The sequence below is a fragment of the Colossoma macropomum genome, unplaced genomic scaffold (genome assembly GCF_904425465.1).
Source record: "Colossoma macropomum unplaced genomic scaffold, Colossoma_macropomum, whole genome shotgun sequence".
Taxonomy (NCBI): domain Eukaryota; kingdom Metazoa; phylum Chordata; class Actinopteri; order Characiformes; family Serrasalmidae; genus Colossoma; species Colossoma macropomum.
Window position 1 is genome coordinate 14013871 of NW_023494786.1, and position 20080 is coordinate 14033950.

Here is a 20080-nt window from a genome sequence, read left to right on the forward strand (position 1 = left end):
ACTGCAGCCTGACTGTTCTCAGCTTGTGACTTTAAAAAACAATAATGTTTTCCAGTCTATATAATCAGATGGCATAAAAACAAACAATATCAAGGTGTCAGCTTCCCTGCAATGTTCCACTGAAACTGGGGAGTAATGGAATTGTGAATCTCACAAAGCACCTGTTATAAACACTTTGGGAGCAACTGCTGCTTCAATTCCCAAAGTGTTGTCTGATGTCCCAAAAGTGGAGCAGCAAGAAGGGGAAAATAATAATAAAAAAAAACAACAAAACAAAAAACAACGCTTCCAGCTGCAGACCTTAAATAAACAAAAAGCTCTAAATCTAAAATAATGCTAATAGAAAACACGTAATTAGAGATGCTTCGATCATGAATTTTAATAGCTGATTCAGATTTTGATTTCTTTAAAAAATAAAATTGGCTGATGGCTGAAATTTTATTAGCTTTGAGAAATCATTTTATTATAATTTTAGGTTGCCATTTTAAGAACTGGCTAGGGAAAATAGATGAAAATTAGCCTATAGGGCTAACTCTGTCTCATTTATAGTATTTTTTCTGTTAGTTAATGAACACTGTCCCTGTGAAATAAATAAAATAAGTGAAATGAAATAAATGTTGAACAGAAGAATGGTGTTTTGGAGGCTGAAGATTGCAAAACCCTTGTCTGTCCTGATCTGCAGATACAACTGACAAATGAACTCACATCCACCCCTACCTTCATGGGATCAGTGGTGACTAAGGGCTGGTTGTCAATGGCGCCTGGCCTCTGTGCAGCCAGGTGGTTGGGCAGGTGGCCATTGGCGGAAGAGAAACACTGGTTGTTGTTGTCCAAAACATTGTGCTGCCGAGCGAAGCAGATGTCTGTGGCAGAGGAGCTCACATGTGGCATGTGACCTAAGAAAGTGACATCACACAGCAGGTAAGAGATTGAGCAGCTTACAGGATCAGAGCAAAAATACATACTTATTGTTAGAGCTTTAATCAGGCCTAAAATTCTGCCCGAACCGGCTCACAGACTCGAGCCCAACCACCACAAACAGTAGACCAAATAAAACTCCCCACTACTGATAAGTGGCTGCTACTGCAGTCTAAGCGAAAACATTAAGTAACCAAGTGATAATGACAGGCATTATAAGATCAATGATAAGCCAAAAAGCAAGCTTTAATTATCAACTATCCAACTCAAAGTTTAAACCTCACCTTATCAAAAGTATTCAAATCAACGCTTTTGAAAAAGGCTGGATAAGCTTTACACGATGTATTGTTCTCAGGCTGGCCAACAACACTGCCAACAAGTGCCAGATTTAGGCCCAATCCCATTTCACCCCTTGCCCCTACCACTTAGCCCTCTGTTTTGCACGTTCACGTCTAGGGTTAGGGTGTCCCAATTTTTGTTGAGATGGAGGGGTAGGGCGAAGTGGTAGGGCTACATGGCCCTCCAAACGAAGATTTTTCAGAGTCACACTCCAAACAGAGTGAGAAAAAAAAAGAAAAACTGGCAAGATGGCTGCGCGAGAGACCAAAGAAACCCACAAATGTAAGTATTTTCTCCATTAAATAACTACGATTACCATTGTATTATCTTAGTTTAATGTAGTTTCAATGTATTATGGTCGTTTTCTTCATAACAAGCATAAAAAAAAAATAAAAAATAAAAAAAATCACTAATAGCATGCTAATGTCTCGGTAGCTAGCTAGCTAACTTTCCTGTTCCACCTTAAATAGTCCAGCAGTTCTGAGGCCTGAAGCGCCAGAATGTAACTGCTGCGCCATTGAAGGTGGAACGGGAAAATTCGAACAAGAAGCTGGTGAATAACGGACTTCAGCTTCGTATCACCAATGAATTAGCGGGGGGAGATAATAAATAATTGTCTTATCCCCCCTCCTTGAAAGCATTTGATGCAGTAAATGTAACTAAACCCCAGCAGTGAGGTTGCTTTTCCTTCTCTGCTATCACTGAAGATGGTCCGGGTCACCTACAGAGCACTGCTAGTAGGCTATTAATGAGGCAATGCTTTTTTTTATTTCTATTTATTTTTTTTTATTTGAGAGTTTGTCCCATTTTGTAGGTCAAGATTTCAACCACTACCCCTTGTAACTCTTTTCCAAGGGGTTAGGGTGACACTCGAAAACAAGGGGTAGGGGTAAAAAGAAGAAATGTGATTGGGCCTTACAACTTAAACTAGGAAAACTTTAAAACTAGGAAAACTTTAAAACTAGGAAAAGAGAATAAGGTAGGGAGAAAATTAATGCCGGTCAAAATTCGTTAACGTCTTAAATGGCCAGGACCTGCGAGCAGGACCAAACTTTTATTACATACTTCTATAACCTAAGATGTGAAACCTGCCTGTGAAAACAGCTCATCGCTGTGTCCTTAATTGCAAGTTTAAACTTCAAAATGCAAAGAAGAAACCATATATAAACAGGATACAGAAACACTGCCGCCTTCTCTGGTCCCGTTCTAAGAAGGTTATAGAAGTATGGGACGGGGGTAACAAAAGGCTGGTAAAATTGCGTTTAATGCTAAAAAAACACCTGGTGGTGGGCAACAGGTCAGTAACATAATTGGGTATAAAAAAGCATCCCAGAGAGGCTGAGACTTACAGAAGTAAAGATGATGAGAGGTTCACCATTCTGTGAAAGACTGCACAATCAAATCAAACTGCAACAATTCAAGAATAACGTTTCTCAACGTAAAATATCAAAGAACTTTTGCTTTTCATCATCTACGGTACATAATATCATTAAAAGATTCAGAGAATCCGGAGAAATCTCTGTATGCAACGGACAAGGCCAAAAAACAGCATTTGCTGGCTGTGATCTTTGGGTACTCTGCATTAAAAACAGACATGATTCTGTAGAGGAAATCACTGCATGGGCTCAGAAACACTTCTGAAAAACCATTGCCTGTGAAAACAGCTCATCGCTGTGTCCTTAATTGCAAGTTTAAACTTCAAAATGCAAAGAAGAAACCATATATAAACAGGATACAGAAACACTGCCACCTTCTCTGGTCCCGAGCTTATTTAAAATGGACTGAGGGCAAGTGGAAAAGTGTCCTATGGTCCGACAAATCAACATTTTAAATTCTTTTTGGCAATCATGGACACTGTGTCCTCTGGGCTGAAGACCACTCATCTTGTTATCAGTGCACAGTTCAAAAGCCAGTATTCATGATGGTATAGGAGTGCACTTTTGCACATGGCATGGGTGACTGGCATATCTGTGAAGGCACCATTAATGCTGAATGAACATACGCAGGTTTTGGCAACATGTGCTGCCATCCAGACGACATCTTTTTCAGGGAAGGCCTTGATTATTTCAGCAAGACAATGCCAAACCACATTCTGCATGTATTACAACAGCACAGCTCCGTACCTGCCTGCAGTTTAGATCTGTCACCCACTGAAAACATTTGGTGCATTATGAAATGAAAAATACGACAAATGAGCCCCTGAACTGTTGAACAGCTGAAATCCTATATCAAACAAGAATGGGAAAACATTTCACTTTCAAAGCTACAGCAGTTAGTCTCCTCAGTTCCCAAACGCTTCCAGAGTGTTGTTAAAAGAAGAGGTGATGAAACACAGTGGTAAACATGTTCCCATCCCAACTTTTTGGCATCAAATTCAAAATGGACATAAATTTTTCAAAAAACAATAAAATGTAAAGGACAGCTGGTGTGTTGGATTGATGCAGAAAACTAAAAATCAACAAAATATATACATATATATAAATTGACTAATACTAATCTAGTTAAACGTGATCTATGAATGCAAAGAGCTAGTAACAGTAAAATGTTTGGAAATGCTCTGGGGTACTGCACTAATAAAACAATAGCTAAAATAAGTAATATAATAATACATATGTAGATTAACCTTACAGCTCTTCAGGCTGCAAGCGTCTTTCAACATGCTAGCTCACTCAACGTACTGTTTGTGAACAGGTTTCCAGGATAAGTGGATGACATTTTTTCATATGAGAACTATGTTTACAAAGGGAGTTGTATTTTAAGCTAATTAACCAGTTGTTCGTCGTTAGCTAGCTAATGTATCTATTTACTGCTGTGGATGAGCAGCCGAATGTTAAATAGTTTTTGAAGCAGCTGTGAAATACTTCTAATAAACAGACGGCTAAGAATATTCTAGTGACTACCGTTAGTGACTAACATTGCCATGATGTAACATTGTGAGTTTTAATGATAATTACAACGGTAACGTTAGCTTGTTCCGAAAATTCAACTGAATGAATAATGGAGTCTTGCTGGGTCTCAAACAAATACTAAAAACTTTACTCACTGGTAGTGGTGTTCTCTGAGGCCTCCCAGGTTCTGTCTGGAGATTTGTCTCCTGGTGAGCTGAGTGAGCGAGCCACCGCTCCAGATTTGGCCATGGCTGGGTCAGCAGCTGTGGTGGACTGGGGACTCCTCCTGCCATTGCCATGCATACCAGGCTGTTCCACCACGATGGATTTATTGTTCTTTGAAGACAGAAGAAGGTCAACCAACACAATATATCCTGATTGTCTATAAGGATTATAACCATTATGAAGCACCACTGCAGCACTTGTCGATTTAGCTATGCCACTTACATATTTTACATAGTCTTTCCACAGCTGCCACCACTGCATGGAGATGAGGAACCAGTTCTGGCCTGGCTGCAGTCCATGCCTGCTCTCTCTCTCCAGCCATCCCCTACTCAGACATACAGATGTAACCAAAGCCCAACAGACATTTTGCCAAGCTATGCATAACCAACCCAACACTGCACTGAGAGAGCATTCATTTTCTCAGTTTATTACAAATATACACATATTTCACACAATGAGGTGAAAAACAACAACAGCCACCACAAATTAAAGAGAACACCAGAAATTAACTAGGCAAAAGCTAATAACTATGAATCTGCAGCTTCTTAAATGTCATCATCATAACACACTGTAATTTGATGACCTCTACATAAGTACAATTTTAAACTAAAGAGTGCCATGGAAAGCTAAGCAAATATCGTGGGTGTCTAGAGACAGATACATAATGATCACGATCATTAAATTTTAATAGACATAATTATAACCATGAGAGGATGAGATGGGCAATGCAATTCAAAAACCAATTCCAGCGTATATTATTGCGGTCAGCAGAAAGGTTAGAAACTAGTGAAGATAAAAGAGGATTTTGCTAGTACATTTTGTTTGCACACTGGCCCGGACTCACCTGATGATCTGGCCCTCCTCCTCGGGAGCAGCAGGCTGTAAACCCAGGACTATGTGGCACACCTTATCAGAGAGATGACAGGCTTGAAACTAGGAAGAACATTTGACTGAAAGTGAAATCTTTAAACTATAGGCACATTTACATTACCTGAAAAAGCAGGTTGAGGAACTCGTTGGCAAGGGCACTCTTCACACTCCATATCTGATAGTCCTCTAGTGTTAGGTGCCCCTGCTGTGTGGTGGGACAGAGAGAGATATTAACGTTTAAAAAAAAAGAAAAAGGATGAAGGATATGCTAACACAGGTCCAAAAGGTTTTTGCATATATCTCAAAATCAATTCAACAAAAAATTTTGAGTTACTTTTGTAGTGTCATGCATCTTCAGGATATCTTCTACGATGTCAGAAACATTGGAATGCAATTCCTAAAAGAGTAAAAGAAAGAGATAGAAACTAAACAAACAACTAAGAACCATAGCTCTGTATCACACTCCTAAGGCACATGAAGCTAAACCAAAAGGATTTATTAAACTCTGAGTCACAGAGCTAATTAAGAACAGTATATCTTATTTGGGAACCAAGCCCAAACACGGCCATCCTTAATTTACTACAACCAATGAGGCAGACAGCACACACAAGGATTTAGAGATGCCTTTCAGTACAGAGGCTTCTATGCCATTCTCTAGCTAGAAATGATAAAATGGCACAGTGAAGATGCCAAGGCACCTGTAGCCAACACCCGATCTTGCCAAAACAGATTTGTTTTAGCAACAAAAGGCTGACCGCAGTACTACCCCAATCATGTGCTTTCTGCAGTTTCTGTATTCCTAAAGCTGGTTATGTGTTTAGAGCTTACGGGCAGGGTGTCGGTGCGGTTGTCCTTCCACACTTCCAGCAGGGCCACCACCATCTCATGCACCTCGTGTCGAGACAGAACTCCATCCCGATCTACATCAAATACTTTGAAACAAACTGCAAAGAACAAGGAGGTAGAGCTTTAGCAGCAATTATGTACCAAAATGATAAACATCTCAAGTCTTGCTGAATCAACTCTCAATTAAAATATAAAAGATAGCAAAAATCAAAGAATGCTCACATCAATCAAAACTAATTACAAAGCATGCTGCATTGCTATAGATAAATGGTTCCTAGAAAAAAAAATAAAAAATAAAAAAGCAGAACACAGGCAGAATTCACACTTTCCAACCCACACAAAAGAAATGGGTGTTAATAAGGCACATTTTAGTATTAAAAAAAAGGTTTGGTGGATTGATTTTTTTCCCATCATGTAAGAAAGAAATGGAATAGCTTACATTTCTGTCTTTCAGCCACAGGGCCTCGACAGCATGCTGAGAGCCCACAGGATATCTCCTTAAAGTCAATGTGATTGTCCCGATTCTCATCAAAGGCATGAAACAAGCCTGTGAAATGGGAGAAAATGTCAGTGTTCAGATTGACTCAGAAAATAACTGGATTTTTCAGGATGTTTTACATCTACAGATGACCCAATAGATTTCAAAAGCAAATTCCATCTACTGAGGTAATATCTCCTTTACCGAACCATGAAATTTCTCAATATTGTGAGTGCTGTACTGAACAGAAGTAGCAGGTGTGTCTGAGTGTGCATTAGAAGTCTAACGTGCGCATGAGTGCATGTGTGTCTGGATAACAGCTCGGTGGGGTCCCCTTAAAACCCAGACTCATAAATATTGCATTACCTTCACTTAGTGATGCATGAATAGGGGGTGAGACCAGAGGGACAAAGGTTTCCAAATCAAAGCGGCCGGTCCTTGACTGGGCCTTTAGAAGCCAGTAGCGCTTCTCCAAGTCAATAATATCCGATTCTTCTACTGCAAGAGAAAAGACGGGGAAATCACACACAGTCCTTTGTGGAAGCATTTTGATTTGATTTAGGTCATTCTAAATCATGTGGTGGCTAATAAGTCTGCAAGATTAACCACATTTTTTTATCTTTATTGCGATCATTAAGGATTGTGATGACGACAGATCAAACTGCAGAACAATAATTAGATTAGCAGGAACGTAGCGTAAGTAGCTGTGTCTAATATTAGTGGTGTGCTTGCCTTAGCCAGGGCTTGAACCACTTGGAGTGAGCAATTTAGCTACTATACTGCAGAGACAATTATAAAGCATACATTCATGAACAGCTCAAAAACTACTCTCTTTAACTTCTGACCCATAATAACACATCAAACGTGATGACTATTTTCAATTTCAGAGTTTGTGTAAAAAAGACAACTCTTGCGATAAAACTCCATAAAGACCAATTTTAGGGAATTAAATATATATTGTATTGCTTTCTGTTGGCTTATACATATAAAAAAATACTGATGCTATCAGGACAAAGCATCTAATCTCAATTTTTGTTATTTATTTATTTATTTATTTTTACCTTATTAATGAACACCAGCCACCCTTTACATTGTGTGAAAAAAATCATTATGAATGTACCAACAGAAATGGGCCAAAGTAAAATAAATAAATAAATAAATATTTTTAATGTTAAATTCTGTTATAAATTAAGAATGGTTTTTCCTTCTCCTGAAAAGTTACCATACTTAAAGTGCACCAAAAAAAAGTTTGCAGTTATGATGCGAATTGCTATTAGTACTTCAATATTGTTATTTTGCACTTTGCACATCAATGATTAGTGCTATTGTAATTCTTTCTATTTGCTTAAAGAAGAGATTAGTTAGTACTTGTCGCGCCCCAGTCAGAGATACACCATTTTAATTAGAAAGTGTCGCTTCCCATATAGTCACAACAACATCCAACAACTTTATCGAAGGTCGCATAATAGCCTAGTGGCTAATTAAAAATGAATAAATGTCCAGAAGCACAGTATTAATCAAATATAAGCTGTCACTTGACGCACAGCTAATGTGAGCTTGTTTCATGCAAATCTGAAGGAACATTACATAAGAGCTCAGCCTTCACTACTAAGTGAAAGCATGACTCAACCACAATGACAGAGACAGCACTATACAAAGCACTGGGGCGGTATAAGTGGCCCTAGAATGACTCCCCCCTTCATCAGCATAATCTCTAGCTTAGGCTAACAGGATTGGGCCATCCATGCCAAGGGCCCCGTTCAAACCACAGAGTCATACGTAAGGCAGAGGTGTCAAAACAGAACCACACAAATCACATTTCTCTGCCAAACATCATGCTCCTTTCAAACCTCTCCTCCACTGCTATTTGCAAAACATACACCATTAATTAACAGCATACAGCCAGAATAGAAAATAAACAGCACTGCTCCCTGAGGCCTACAGATGGCTTAGTCAGCCAAATCAGAAGTGAATGTTGCTCTGGGTAGTCCTGTAGTTAGAAACTCACTCGCTTTATACACATGTCATCAAGTATACTTGTGCATAGTGCTAAGTGGTATTGATAAAATATCACAATATTTTCCAAATACTTCATGGTATTAAGCTTGAATTAATAACCCCATGCTTCCTGAATACTGGTACTCTATGCTAAACTTATGTTTTACAAAACAAGATATCACTTGTTTTGATGTAACTGTTTGTCTCTTTTTTGTCTTAAAGGGCCCATCTCATGGAAAGCCAATTTCTTCCTCCTTTTTTTTTATAAATAAAAAAGTTTGACATAAAACGTAAACACTGGTACATTTTCAAAATGTCTTATTCACTCCCCAGTCCATACGTCCTATATATGGAAACAGCCCATTTTGAATTCACTGCTTTTGTTATGTCATGAAAACCAGCTCACTCACATACATCCATCTATTCAGTCTACAGCAGTTTAATTCTGCTCATGATGAAGAGTGTTTCAGCTAGATTAAAAATTACAGGAACATTCCTCAGTGTATTTCTACTTACATGTTGACAGGGCTGGTGCTATTTTATGGAACCAGATCCATGGATATAATGCTCATTATCTATCTGCTAACCTATACCTAGCACTGCTAAAACTAAAGATCAATATTGTTGTATGGCACCAGTAGTAGTATACTGGTATAGATCACATCACCAAACACTACCTGTGAAACACAAATCTTTAGGGATGTAGCGAAATGGCAATTCAGGGCTAGTGCAGATATTGGACAGCTGGCAATATAACAGACCAACTAAAGCACAGATACAATCAATGATTCAGAATGTTATTTTTAAGGCATGAGAAGTAAAATGAGGCAGATTAATAATTAAAGAGTACATAGGATAGTGGAGCAGGCGAATTCCCATTTGCATAAAGTATCTTCAAGAGGTCCATAGAATTCCACATGATACACTGTCCCACTTGGTGAACACCAAAACAACATTTAACAACAGAGCTCCCAATAACGCGCATTCTATCAGAGTTTGTGATTAAATATAAATGTCGAGTAAATTAGTAAATGCAGTTAGCAGCAGTCATTGTTATTGAGTGCTCGGAAAGCACAATGATTACTTCAGCAGTAAAGCGTATCTGGGGGAAATAAGCACCTGGTTGAGCATTATGCATGGCTGCTGCATTGAGGAGTGACTGTTAATCTATAAAACCCATTACGCATGGTATGGATCAGCACAGGACCATCTTTCATCCTCCATTCTGCAGCCCCTCATCTGCCCATGAGCAGTCCATTTCATTTCATGCACCAGTAATGTCAACTAATAACGGCTTATGTACCAAACGGGAGCTGAGGCATAATTTCATCCTTCGGCCCAAAATTGTTGGCCCATCATGCTGTTGAAGCCTGTTTTTGCAAATTAGTTCTGCTACATTTCCATACCTCACCTTGTTTTCAATAAACGTGTCAAACTGAGCAGATAGCCCCTGACTGAGCACAAATAACAGGGTCTGCACTGAGCAGTTTGCTTCAGCTTTTGAAAACAGAACCTTCAACTTTGTGTTAATGTCTCAATCACACTAAACAGCAGACGGCAAAGCTATTAAAAAGACGTTCTAGAAAAACACATTAAATTAAAAACATTAAGTTAAATAATTAACTGATAATAGCCATCCAAAAGCTAGAAAGCATTCAATGCCAATAGCTGTAGGTCTAAGAATGGTTTGTTAAACAAAAGCAACAACAACCAAAAAAAGCTACTCCTGAGAGACATTCTAATCAGAAATGCAGAAACGCAGTACCCACCTAGAGGTGCAACTCTGTCAGAGTGGCAACAGAGGAACCATACCATATTCCACCGTACATATCACGGCTTGGGCTGCTGGAGGTGGTGTGGACCATAGTAAACTCCACACAGTTCTGCGTCACGTCAGGAAAAAACACAAACTTGCCATCGGGGTGTTACACCTGAACCAGTGCTTTTCTCTGAATTTCTACATAATGCTAGATAGCCAGCCATTGCCCGGTTCAACAGGGCCTGGGACATGTGCAAGGAGGCACATTCTGGAAGGTGCATGGAGACACACAGGTACAGATCACAACCACTTCACATCAACCACACATACACACGCCTTGCTTCGTTAAGAGGATAATCTGGAGCAGGCAGCAGATTACTGCGTGGCTCTCAAGTTCCCTCTCTGATTGGTTTTGGACAGGAACACAGCATAAGAACTTTCCAGCTCTGTCCTTGATTGACAAAACAAACCCAATCTAAATTTACCTGGTCATTTGCATAAGCCAACTGCTTTTGTGTTACATCTTACATTTGGCACCACAACAAAAAAAAGACAATGGAGAAAGACTGAAGACAGAATATGTAGGTGTGGCATCTTTGTGGGAAGGAACTCCAGGCCTGGGTAATGTCTAAAAATAAACAGCACGATATTTTCTAGTTAAAAACAAACAAAATTGTGATTACCGATGATTCCATTCATGTGAAGTAAATTAAAAAGAATCTGTGCGGTAAAGCTAACATTGTGTAGCACAGACAAATAATACAGGCAGTATCTTAACAACCCCACCTCTGTTTCTCTCTCTGCCTCTCAGAAACTGACTGCCGGTGCACGAGCCTGCACACTTTTTTTTAAACGTTTGGTTCACAAAATTAAGAAATGAATTAATTGAATATGAATATGTTTATTAACAAAACTGAAACAAATAAGCAATAACAAATAGTGTAATAACAAGTTGCACAAAACAAACACAGTATCGTAATTGCAACCAAGCACAATGTGCAGAGTCATAAAGAACATTCAATACACCTATCCTTTAAACCTTCACCACTCATTCCTCCGTTGGTCTTTACTCAGTGTTAAATACTGGCTCCTGCACTACAACAGTGCATAGTTTAGCTAACAAACAGCCATTTGGGATTCAGCTGCATCCATATCTGACAAATAGTGCACTACTTGGCTGTAGAAGCTCAAATTTCAAAACTTCCACAGCACATTATTTAGGGAGTACTGAGTCGTTTGAGATTTAGCCTGGATTTGAGCCTATTTAAGGTAGATCTGACTGAAACACGGACATTTGAAGCGTGTAAGCCATTCTTGTAACATTCTTTAGTCTTTTATTTTGCAGCTTTACACTGAATCATAAGTACTATAATTCAAGTCTGTGATATTAATGATGGAGTGGTTTTGCCTGTTAACCATCTTTTAGCCTGTTCACTATTCTCACTTGCAAATGCAATGACATTCTTACACAGAAGAGGCCTCCTCATTACTCAAGCATTTGAGATTAAATATGGGAAAAAAAAACAACTGTATTTTACTGTGCTTTAAAGTGAACAAGATATTTTAAATAGTGCTGATCTAATGAGACATCTCCAGTGAATTTCAACAATAAAAAATTGTGGCATCTCTACAGCTATGAGAATCCAATCAAGCCTTAATGAATACTCTATGGATTATCTAGCTCTATGCAACAGTCAATCACCAAATAATGATTTTCTCTCAGCATAAACAATCTATACTGTTTTAAATCACAAATCCACACTGCCAAGTCTGTGCATCTCATTAATATGCTGCAATTTCAGGCTGGTGGCTAAGTGAACCAACTTACAGTGCTTTTCATTTGCATTTGTTAAAAAAGTGGCTCTGAGCATCAAAAATCTGTAGGCTAAATTACAGAAGTCTGCAAATGGAGGTCAAAGGATAGTTCAGCTAATATTCACTGAATATCTTACAGGCTTCAGACATTACTATTTCATGATGGCAAAAGCACTGAGTGACTGCATGGGTAAAGCATATTTGACCCCTAAATGCATCATCACTAATGTTGCTCAGTTTGGCTATGCCGGAGGGAGGCTGTCCAAGGGATAACGAGACAGTGAACGAATGCAGTCATTTCCTGCAGTGTGTCAGGCAGTGGGTAATAGCTGGGTGGTAGTGACAGCTGCAGAGTTGTGGAGCGATGTCCCCCTCCTTACAACAGGGCTGTGTATGTGTGCGTGCGCGCGTGTGCCTGTTCGCCGAGTGGGAAGTGGAGGCTGTCACTTGCTATTATCACACTCAGACGCCTCTCTCCCGGCAAAGGAGAGGGCCTTCGCTCATGCCTGCCGTGTGTCGGGGGAGAAGGCTACAGGCTGAACGGTCGGCTCCTCACACAGACAGCTGCAACACAGGCTTTGTACCGATGGGGAAGGGGGGGTGCAAGACAGCTTACACATCATCGGCTTCAGAAACAAAAAGTCTCATTGATAAAACTCGGTCAAACTAAGCCCAGGAAAGCCTGCAGCTTGTCCCCAAATAACATCAACAACCCAGCCACTTTGTCAACACAGCTCTGAAAACACATGCAAGCACATGGAAAGCACTGCCATCTTCTTATAATCCTCACAGATCTGTGTGTGTCAGTATGAGCTTTAAGTTAATAAGACACTAGTTATTTCAGTGGTCCTGTGCTCCTCTATGCCTGGGTAGAACTGGGCAGTGCCACTTACAATGTGTGACTCCAGCCAGCGTCTGGTAGAAGGTGGGCGTGTCACTGTCGTCGGTCAGGGTGACGCACACGCCACCCGAGAGCAGCCAGCGGGAGAACGTGAAAGCTTCTTTGTTCTGCAGGAGCCAACTCTTAAACTTTTCATAATTTACCTTCTCACCCTGCCAGAGAAACACAAAAAGACAGTGATTGTGTATGCGCAAACCATATACATTTGTATAAAATGAACTTTAATTAATGGCATTTTTGACTGGAAATTCAATAAATAAATAAATAAACAGACAGACTTTTGCACAGTACTGTAAAGAGCAACATTTTAAGACATGTTCTGATGCATCAAGGTACGACATTTAAATTTTACTGTTACAATTTAATGATTTATTTATGGTTAAGACTTGTCTTTGGCCAAAAAGTAGAGAGGTTATTTTAAGATTATCAGGCTATTAATCATTTTAAATGGATATAAAAACAATTTACAGCAAACTGTGTTAACCTTTCTACTGTCAAGTGAAATCCTGGATGTGGATTAAAGACATACAACACTTTGGTCTCCTGAACTGACAGGAAAAAAGTGACAAAACCCTGCTGTTAAAGATATCAATAACACTGCTGCTCTGGGTGGAATCCCTAAAGAAAAGAGTGAGGGAGATGTCAGAAGGAAATACAGAAGAGAGCGAGAGAGAAATACAGAAGAGAGAGAGCGTGAGAGAGAGAGAGAGACTGAGAGAGAGAGAGAGAGAGAGAGAGACTGAGAGAGAGAGAGAGAGAGAGAGAGAGAAATACAGGAGAGAAATACAGGAGAGAGAGAGAAATACAGGAGAGAGAGAGAGTGCCTGTCAGAGCATTAAGTGACCTCGTTGGCAACAAATGATAAAACGGGCAAACATTTGCACTATCACCTTCTAAGCTCGGCATTAAAGAAGCGGTGTCACTTCTCAAAGGCTCTTGACAGTGCTAAACAGGCCAGACAGCTCTACAGTTATACTATATATACACAGTTAGACATCCAACAAGAGTCGGTGTTAACGCGACAGGCAGAGACCGGATTTAAAATTCAGCAAGCTCTGTCTAATCCAGTTATCACCAAGCTAACACCAAACTGGGCTAAATACTCCTGCTAAATCAACTCTCTTCATGCAAGTAACTTTCTCTTAAAGAATGCAGAATGAAAATGAAATGGTCTAATTTTGTTTTGTTGTCTCAAAACATGTTTTGGTTTATGCTGGAGCGGATACAGTTCAAGCTGTTGACATTTTAGGACAGTGTTCTTTACACCTTCTGCTTTCCATCAAAACCTCTGCCTGATTTCCTGCCTGGTGTTGATTGAGAAAGCATGATTTCTGTCTAGGAGCCTCTGTGGTCTGAGCCTGTGTAGGCGGTATTGACTGGCAGGGGAGAGTTAAGGCCCTGCCGGTGGGAGGTAAATCAGAGAGGCTGGTTAGTGCGTCAGGCAGAGATGGTAATCTAGCTTGACATGCGCCCGCCACTGACCTCCAAGAAGCACTTCTTCAGCGAGGGCGGCACTTCCCCGTCCACCAAGCGAAGCATGTTCTCCACCTCCTCTCGCACCACATAGCTGCCCGAGTCGTTGGCGAACAGACTAAAGATGTCTGTGGACAGAAAACCCAGCGGTCAATCCATGCTCTCACTTTCTCTTTCTCTCACAAACACATACACATCACCACACATAACATCAGAAACATGGCAGCTGCTCTTTACATTGTGTGAACATTTCGTGATGAATTGCCTGATAGAAATGGTTGAAAATTATATGGAATACAGTCATAATTAATCTTGTTTAACTGGATTTAGAGCAATGCAGAACGCAGAACAAAAGTCATTGCATTTACCGTTTTTAACATTATTTTTTCAATTCATTCTTTTTTCTGTGTTTCAACTTATCAAACCTCAGAAACAATAAATATTGTGATACGTATGTTTCAAGAAAATGTCATTTTTTTCATAACCACCCACCCCCTATATATATATATATATATATATAAAAAAGCCTCTGGTTCTCCAACATAGCTGGGACAATTTTGTCCTGAAAATGCACTAAAACACTCTGTCAGACACTCACACACACACTGCTTATCAGAGTCCAGCAGGCAGTATGCCTGACACCCTCAGCTTCATGCACCTCCACATCAATCACAGTTGTCAAAGTGTGGCACTGCTGCAGGGCCTTACATCCACAGGGAACGTCAAACTGCGAGCTCGCAAAAAGGCATCCAAGAGCCTCCTCAAAACTACCTGACTACATACGCTGCCAAGAGCTGCAGATATCTGTCTCTCTCTATGAAGCAGAACAGCTCTTTCAGGCTTATTTTCAAAAGTAAGGAAATTTACAGTAGATGTGTGAATATGCTGAGACCAGGCTAGGGCTGGCTGCTAGGCAGCTATTTTTAAAGGGCATTGCGGCGCACCCACTGGGAACTGAGTGCAGTTGCAGTACAGTGCGCTATGCAAAATAAGCAAAATACAGATAAGCTTCCGGCTTATCAGAACAACAGCATGCTCTATTTAAACTAAAGTGGGTAGCTTTGCTAAAAAAGATATATTTAAGCTACTAGGGATATAATGAAAGGGAAGTAGTGGTTTTGAAGATTTACATTTGGCTTTTTCCTCATCTCGTCCTCTTGTCAATAGAACCAGGCCCACTATGAGGTTGTTGAAGTGTAGCCCTTTTGGTGTGCCTCCAAATGAGTTGTAGATCACCTAGAGGGAACAGAAATATTGCAAGTTAAAAGGGAACTAAAACACTCCATGTGTATGTGGAAAAAATATCAAAACTTACAAATTTTCATTTAGTATTCTGTATTTCCCATCTTTTTGAATAGATTCAAGCAGGACAGAGTGCAATTTTGGCCCATAACAATATTGAGGCCCCTAAGATTCTCTCCTCTGTTTTCAGGTCTCCTCTCCACAGTATAAACCCCAGGCATAACCACCAGTGCACTGCAGCCTATTTAATTTAATACTTTGGGGGAAAAAAAATCTAATTTACAGAACTTTCCCCATACTTCCAAACGCAGTCAATGAGCCAAACCAAGTTTGGCATCCATCGAGTGTTCAGACACATCCTCTAATTAGTAAATTCAACTACTTTAGGGTGGACCAATTGCTCACACAAGTGTCCACTTGCATGCACACAGCTTGTATAGTCTCTGTAGAAAAGCTCTGCCAATAGAACTGGAAGCTATGGAGCAGCTACACAGGAACCAAAGGATACCATGCCCAATGTCAAGCGTCAGCTAGAGAGGTGTTAAGCCCTGAAGAATTGGTTTTAAGAGAGATGGAGTGATGGTGCACCATCTAACACCTTTGGGATGAGTTAGAGTACCATTTGTGATCCAGAACCAATGATCCAACATCAGTGCCTGACCTCACTAATGCTCTTTTGGCTGAATCTAATCAAATCCTCACAGCAATGTTCCAACATCTAGTGTAAAGCCTTCCCAGAAGAGTAGAGGCTGTTACTGCAGCAAGAGGGGGTCAAACTCCCTTTTAATACTATGACTGAACAATTAATTGATTCAGAGCTAAATCACCAACATCAGAACCTGACCTCACTAACGCTCGTGGCTGAAGACAATCAAATTGTCACAGCAACGTTCCAACATCTAGTGCAAAGCCTTTCCAGAAGAGTTGAGGCCTAACTGCAGCAAAGTGGGAGCACATTCCCTATTTGACTAGGACTGAACAATAAATCAATTTTATATCGAAATCTGCTATTTTAATTATATTCCACATTATTTACTGTTTTTCCACATTATTTACTGTTTTAAGAGGTTTTAAGAGGAGACATTTAACCCATTCAGAGCTTGTGAATGAAAATGCAAAAAAGAGTAGCTTAGTTAAAAAAAAAATTCAGATGTCATGTTTTCCACCTATCATTGACCCCCAAATAATAACCCTTGATTTTCAAAGAAGCTTTAGATAAGCAGGTGTCTATAAACCTTTGGACAGGTAGCACAGCTATCTTGAAACCTGGACTGGATATTTTATGGATAACAGTACAGGTAACAGTATGTCTACAGTGCAAGAAAGCACATAAGCAAGTCTACATGAGATTACTTAACATGGTTTCAGACAGGGAAAATTGTAAATTTGAAGTTTTGCCAAAATATCGGCTGCTGTGCCAGTGTGTTACACTATTGCATGAAAGAGTCAAAGTGAGATCAGCCATGTGATCCAGGCCGAGGATGAAGGAGACTGTTGGCAAACGAGCAGCAAACTGAATTGCATTTTTGAAGTCCAAGGTTAAGGGGATTGTGCCATATCTCTACAAAACTCCCATTTAAAAAATGCTATACAAAGCACTATTCACAGAGATACGGCAGTGCGTTTTCTATTCAGAGCAGTCTGCCCTGCTTCATTTCAAATCAGGAGGAGTTGGAAGACTTATAGATTTTTAGAAAGAGAAGGGTGTGTTTCTGCACTGACAGTATATCAATCTGCACAAAGAGGTCTTCACACGCCCGTCACAGACGAGGACGTGTCACTACAGAAGCAAATTCTTCTTCCTCAATGACAAACGACCTCGAGGAGGTACAATATGACACGTACAAGGCAATTATAAACTGAACTGCCCTGATTTAGTGGAACAATAAGAAGAAACCTCACGTGCCACTGGCATATACGAGTGATCATTGCCCTTTAATTACACCAATACTTGCTGATAATAAAGCAGGAAATGATGAAGGTGAATGTTCCTTAAACTGCCACAAGAGCAGGCAGGAAGCTGATAGGGTGCGATGGCGTTAATGACCATCGGAAGCTAGAAATCAGTGGGTGCTGTTGGCTGCCTGGCTAGCTGTCAATGAGACTAAATGAGACTGCATCAGTGCCCTCAGGCTCACTTATTACTGTGAAGGAATGAGCTGTGGGCTCCTCTTGTCACTGACCACTGATGGACAGAGGGCTAGGCATCACCCTCGGCCTACAGGCTAAAGATCAACTGCCTTCTGACCTGACCACACAACTACCTCCACAAGCGAGACAGATAATGTGTATGTCGGTATATGTTTCCTGGGTTTAATACAGTGGCAGAAATTTTTAGAAAATGTTTGCAGAAATTTTTTTGGCTCAGTATTTTTGAATTTGATTTTCAAGGCAATTCTGGGATTTTCAGCTCCTTAAATCAAAAAAACACTCCCCACATCATTCGTCTGTGTCGCAATCCAGTGACTTTTTACAGAACTATACAAAAGTCTGAGACCATCCTTCATTTTTTTATTTCTAGTCAATTTTGTCAGCATCAGGAAAAGAGCCGAAAATACATATTAATCAGAAAATTACACAATAGCCAACAACAAAATATATCATCAAATTTTCAGTGTATCCACCCTTTACCTTTATCACAGATTCCACTCCAGATTTTTCCACACCTCCAAAATCCAGTCAAGTTGGTTGCATTTTCTGCTTTTCACCATCCAAGTAATCCCAAACAATCCCAATAATGTTAAGGTCTCTGGAGTGGACAGTACATTGTTCTGAGAACATCAGCACCTTATTTGTTTGATTTGCAAATGTTCTTCTTTTTTGGGGGGCTTTTTTTGTCAGTAACAGCTTCTTGACAGCTACACATCCTTTCAGACCCACAGTGTTGAGCTGTCTTCTCATATTGGAAAGATGAACAAAAACACTTCTTCTCAGATTTTTTCAGATGTCATGCAAGAGTGGAGCTTGATTTTCTCCTAAAATCAAGCTGTTGATCTGATGGTGACAGTTTTAGTGCTCTACCAGGTCTTGCACAGTTCTTAGGAGTCCCATTCGTCTCTATATTTTTATCATTTATAATTTCAGTTTTGAAAATGCCTGTTTTTTTGTTTGTTTTCCTTTGACTTTCACCTTCCTTTTGCAGGCGGATTATCTTATATCTATACCCCTCAGAAACTTTTGACTGTAAGTCAAATAAATGAAGGGTGGTTTCTTGACTTTTGCACAGTACTGTAAAAACTATCACATTGACTAATCAAATCAGCCAAAGGTGACTATTGTGCCTTCAGAGAGACAAAAAAATGTAGCATGTTTTCTTTGTTTTAAATAGGATTCATAGAGGGGCATTTTCCCTTTACATTTCAAATTTCAGGGGCATTTTTGCTCCAGCCCTCATTACTTTCTGATGCTGCTTTAATGCCTATAGGGAGATTTTGGACTTAGGCATGCAAATGTGAAGTGTGGAAGTGTTTGAAGAAAGGGTGCGACCAAGAAGTAAGACTATAAGCAAACAATGTGTTGCCTATATGCATACATGGTTTCTACTTTTGACCCTGCACTTGTGATAAACGTGTTAGATGGGACTGATAATTTGAAGATGAGAATGCACATGCTTGAATCACTGTAGCAGGTTAGGTCTGCATCAGCAGTTCTCTTGCGAACAGAAGAATCTCTTGATAAAAGCATCACATGCTGCTTAGGGTGAGGAGAACTCACAAAAAGGTTGAGGAAGCGGGGCTAAATATATCTCCACTGCTACAAAATGGCACTCTATTTCTAGTGTCGAGCTTTTTTATATTGAATGAGTGGCACTTTCGCTCCGCCGAAGGAATTTCACTGGACAGCAGCCATCCGTGAAAGGCTGTATTTATGCCTAAATTAATTAACTTGAGTTGCTGAAGAATCATGAGGGGGCTCCTGAAACTTAACCCAAGAATTTAAAGAGGCAGCCGTAGTTTAACCTCTGAGTGTCAGTAATTTGTTGTGTGGCACTGCTCTTCAAAAGCCGAATCAACAGCCACAACACAAAAAATATATGATGACAGGCTTTTAGTTATTGGTTCCTATGACAACCATTGACTGTGGCAGAGGCAGGAGCCTGCCAGGTTCCTAAAAGTACAAAAGCCCAGCTCTTTGTGCAATACTGAGGGATGCGTTTTATGAAAGCTCTCTGAATGCAGAGTAATAAGGCTCTTAGGGTGAGGCAGGTGTACTTCTGCAGGCAGGGTAGGCAAATTAAAAGACTGTGGTACATATAAGAGTTACATTTTACAGCAACCTGCTGTTGGCCCCACAAAGACCACTTACGAAAATCGCTCCTGTTACCTGCA

The 20080-nt window shown here is 40.0% G+C and overlaps 1 protein-coding gene across 2 annotated transcripts in view; it reads right to left on the reverse strand.

The window, feature by feature from the left end:
- The window catches only part of usp32 (ubiquitin specific peptidase 32), a 49172-nt gene that overhangs the window by 18673 nt on the left and 10419 nt on the right, over positions 1-20080 (reverse strand). For both annotated transcript variants that reach the window (XM_036561389.1, XM_036561383.1), the window contains exons 3-14: positions 15641-15746; positions 14520-14638; positions 13030-13189; positions 6931-7062; positions 6526-6633; positions 6069-6184; positions 5575-5637; positions 5362-5445; positions 5215-5276; positions 4593-4695; positions 4301-4481; positions 718-896 (exon numbers count right to left, since the gene is read on the reverse strand). In XM_036561389.1, coding sequence (XP_036417282.1) covers positions 718-896; positions 4301-4481; positions 4593-4695; positions 5215-5276; positions 5362-5445; positions 5575-5637; positions 6069-6184; positions 6526-6633; positions 6931-7062; positions 13030-13189; positions 14520-14638; positions 15641-15746 — 1413 coding nt within the window. The remainder of the gene's footprint in view (positions 1-717; positions 897-4300; positions 4482-4592; positions 4696-5214; positions 5277-5361; positions 5446-5574; positions 5638-6068; positions 6185-6525; positions 6634-6930; positions 7063-13029; positions 13190-14519; positions 14639-15640; positions 15747-20080) is intronic.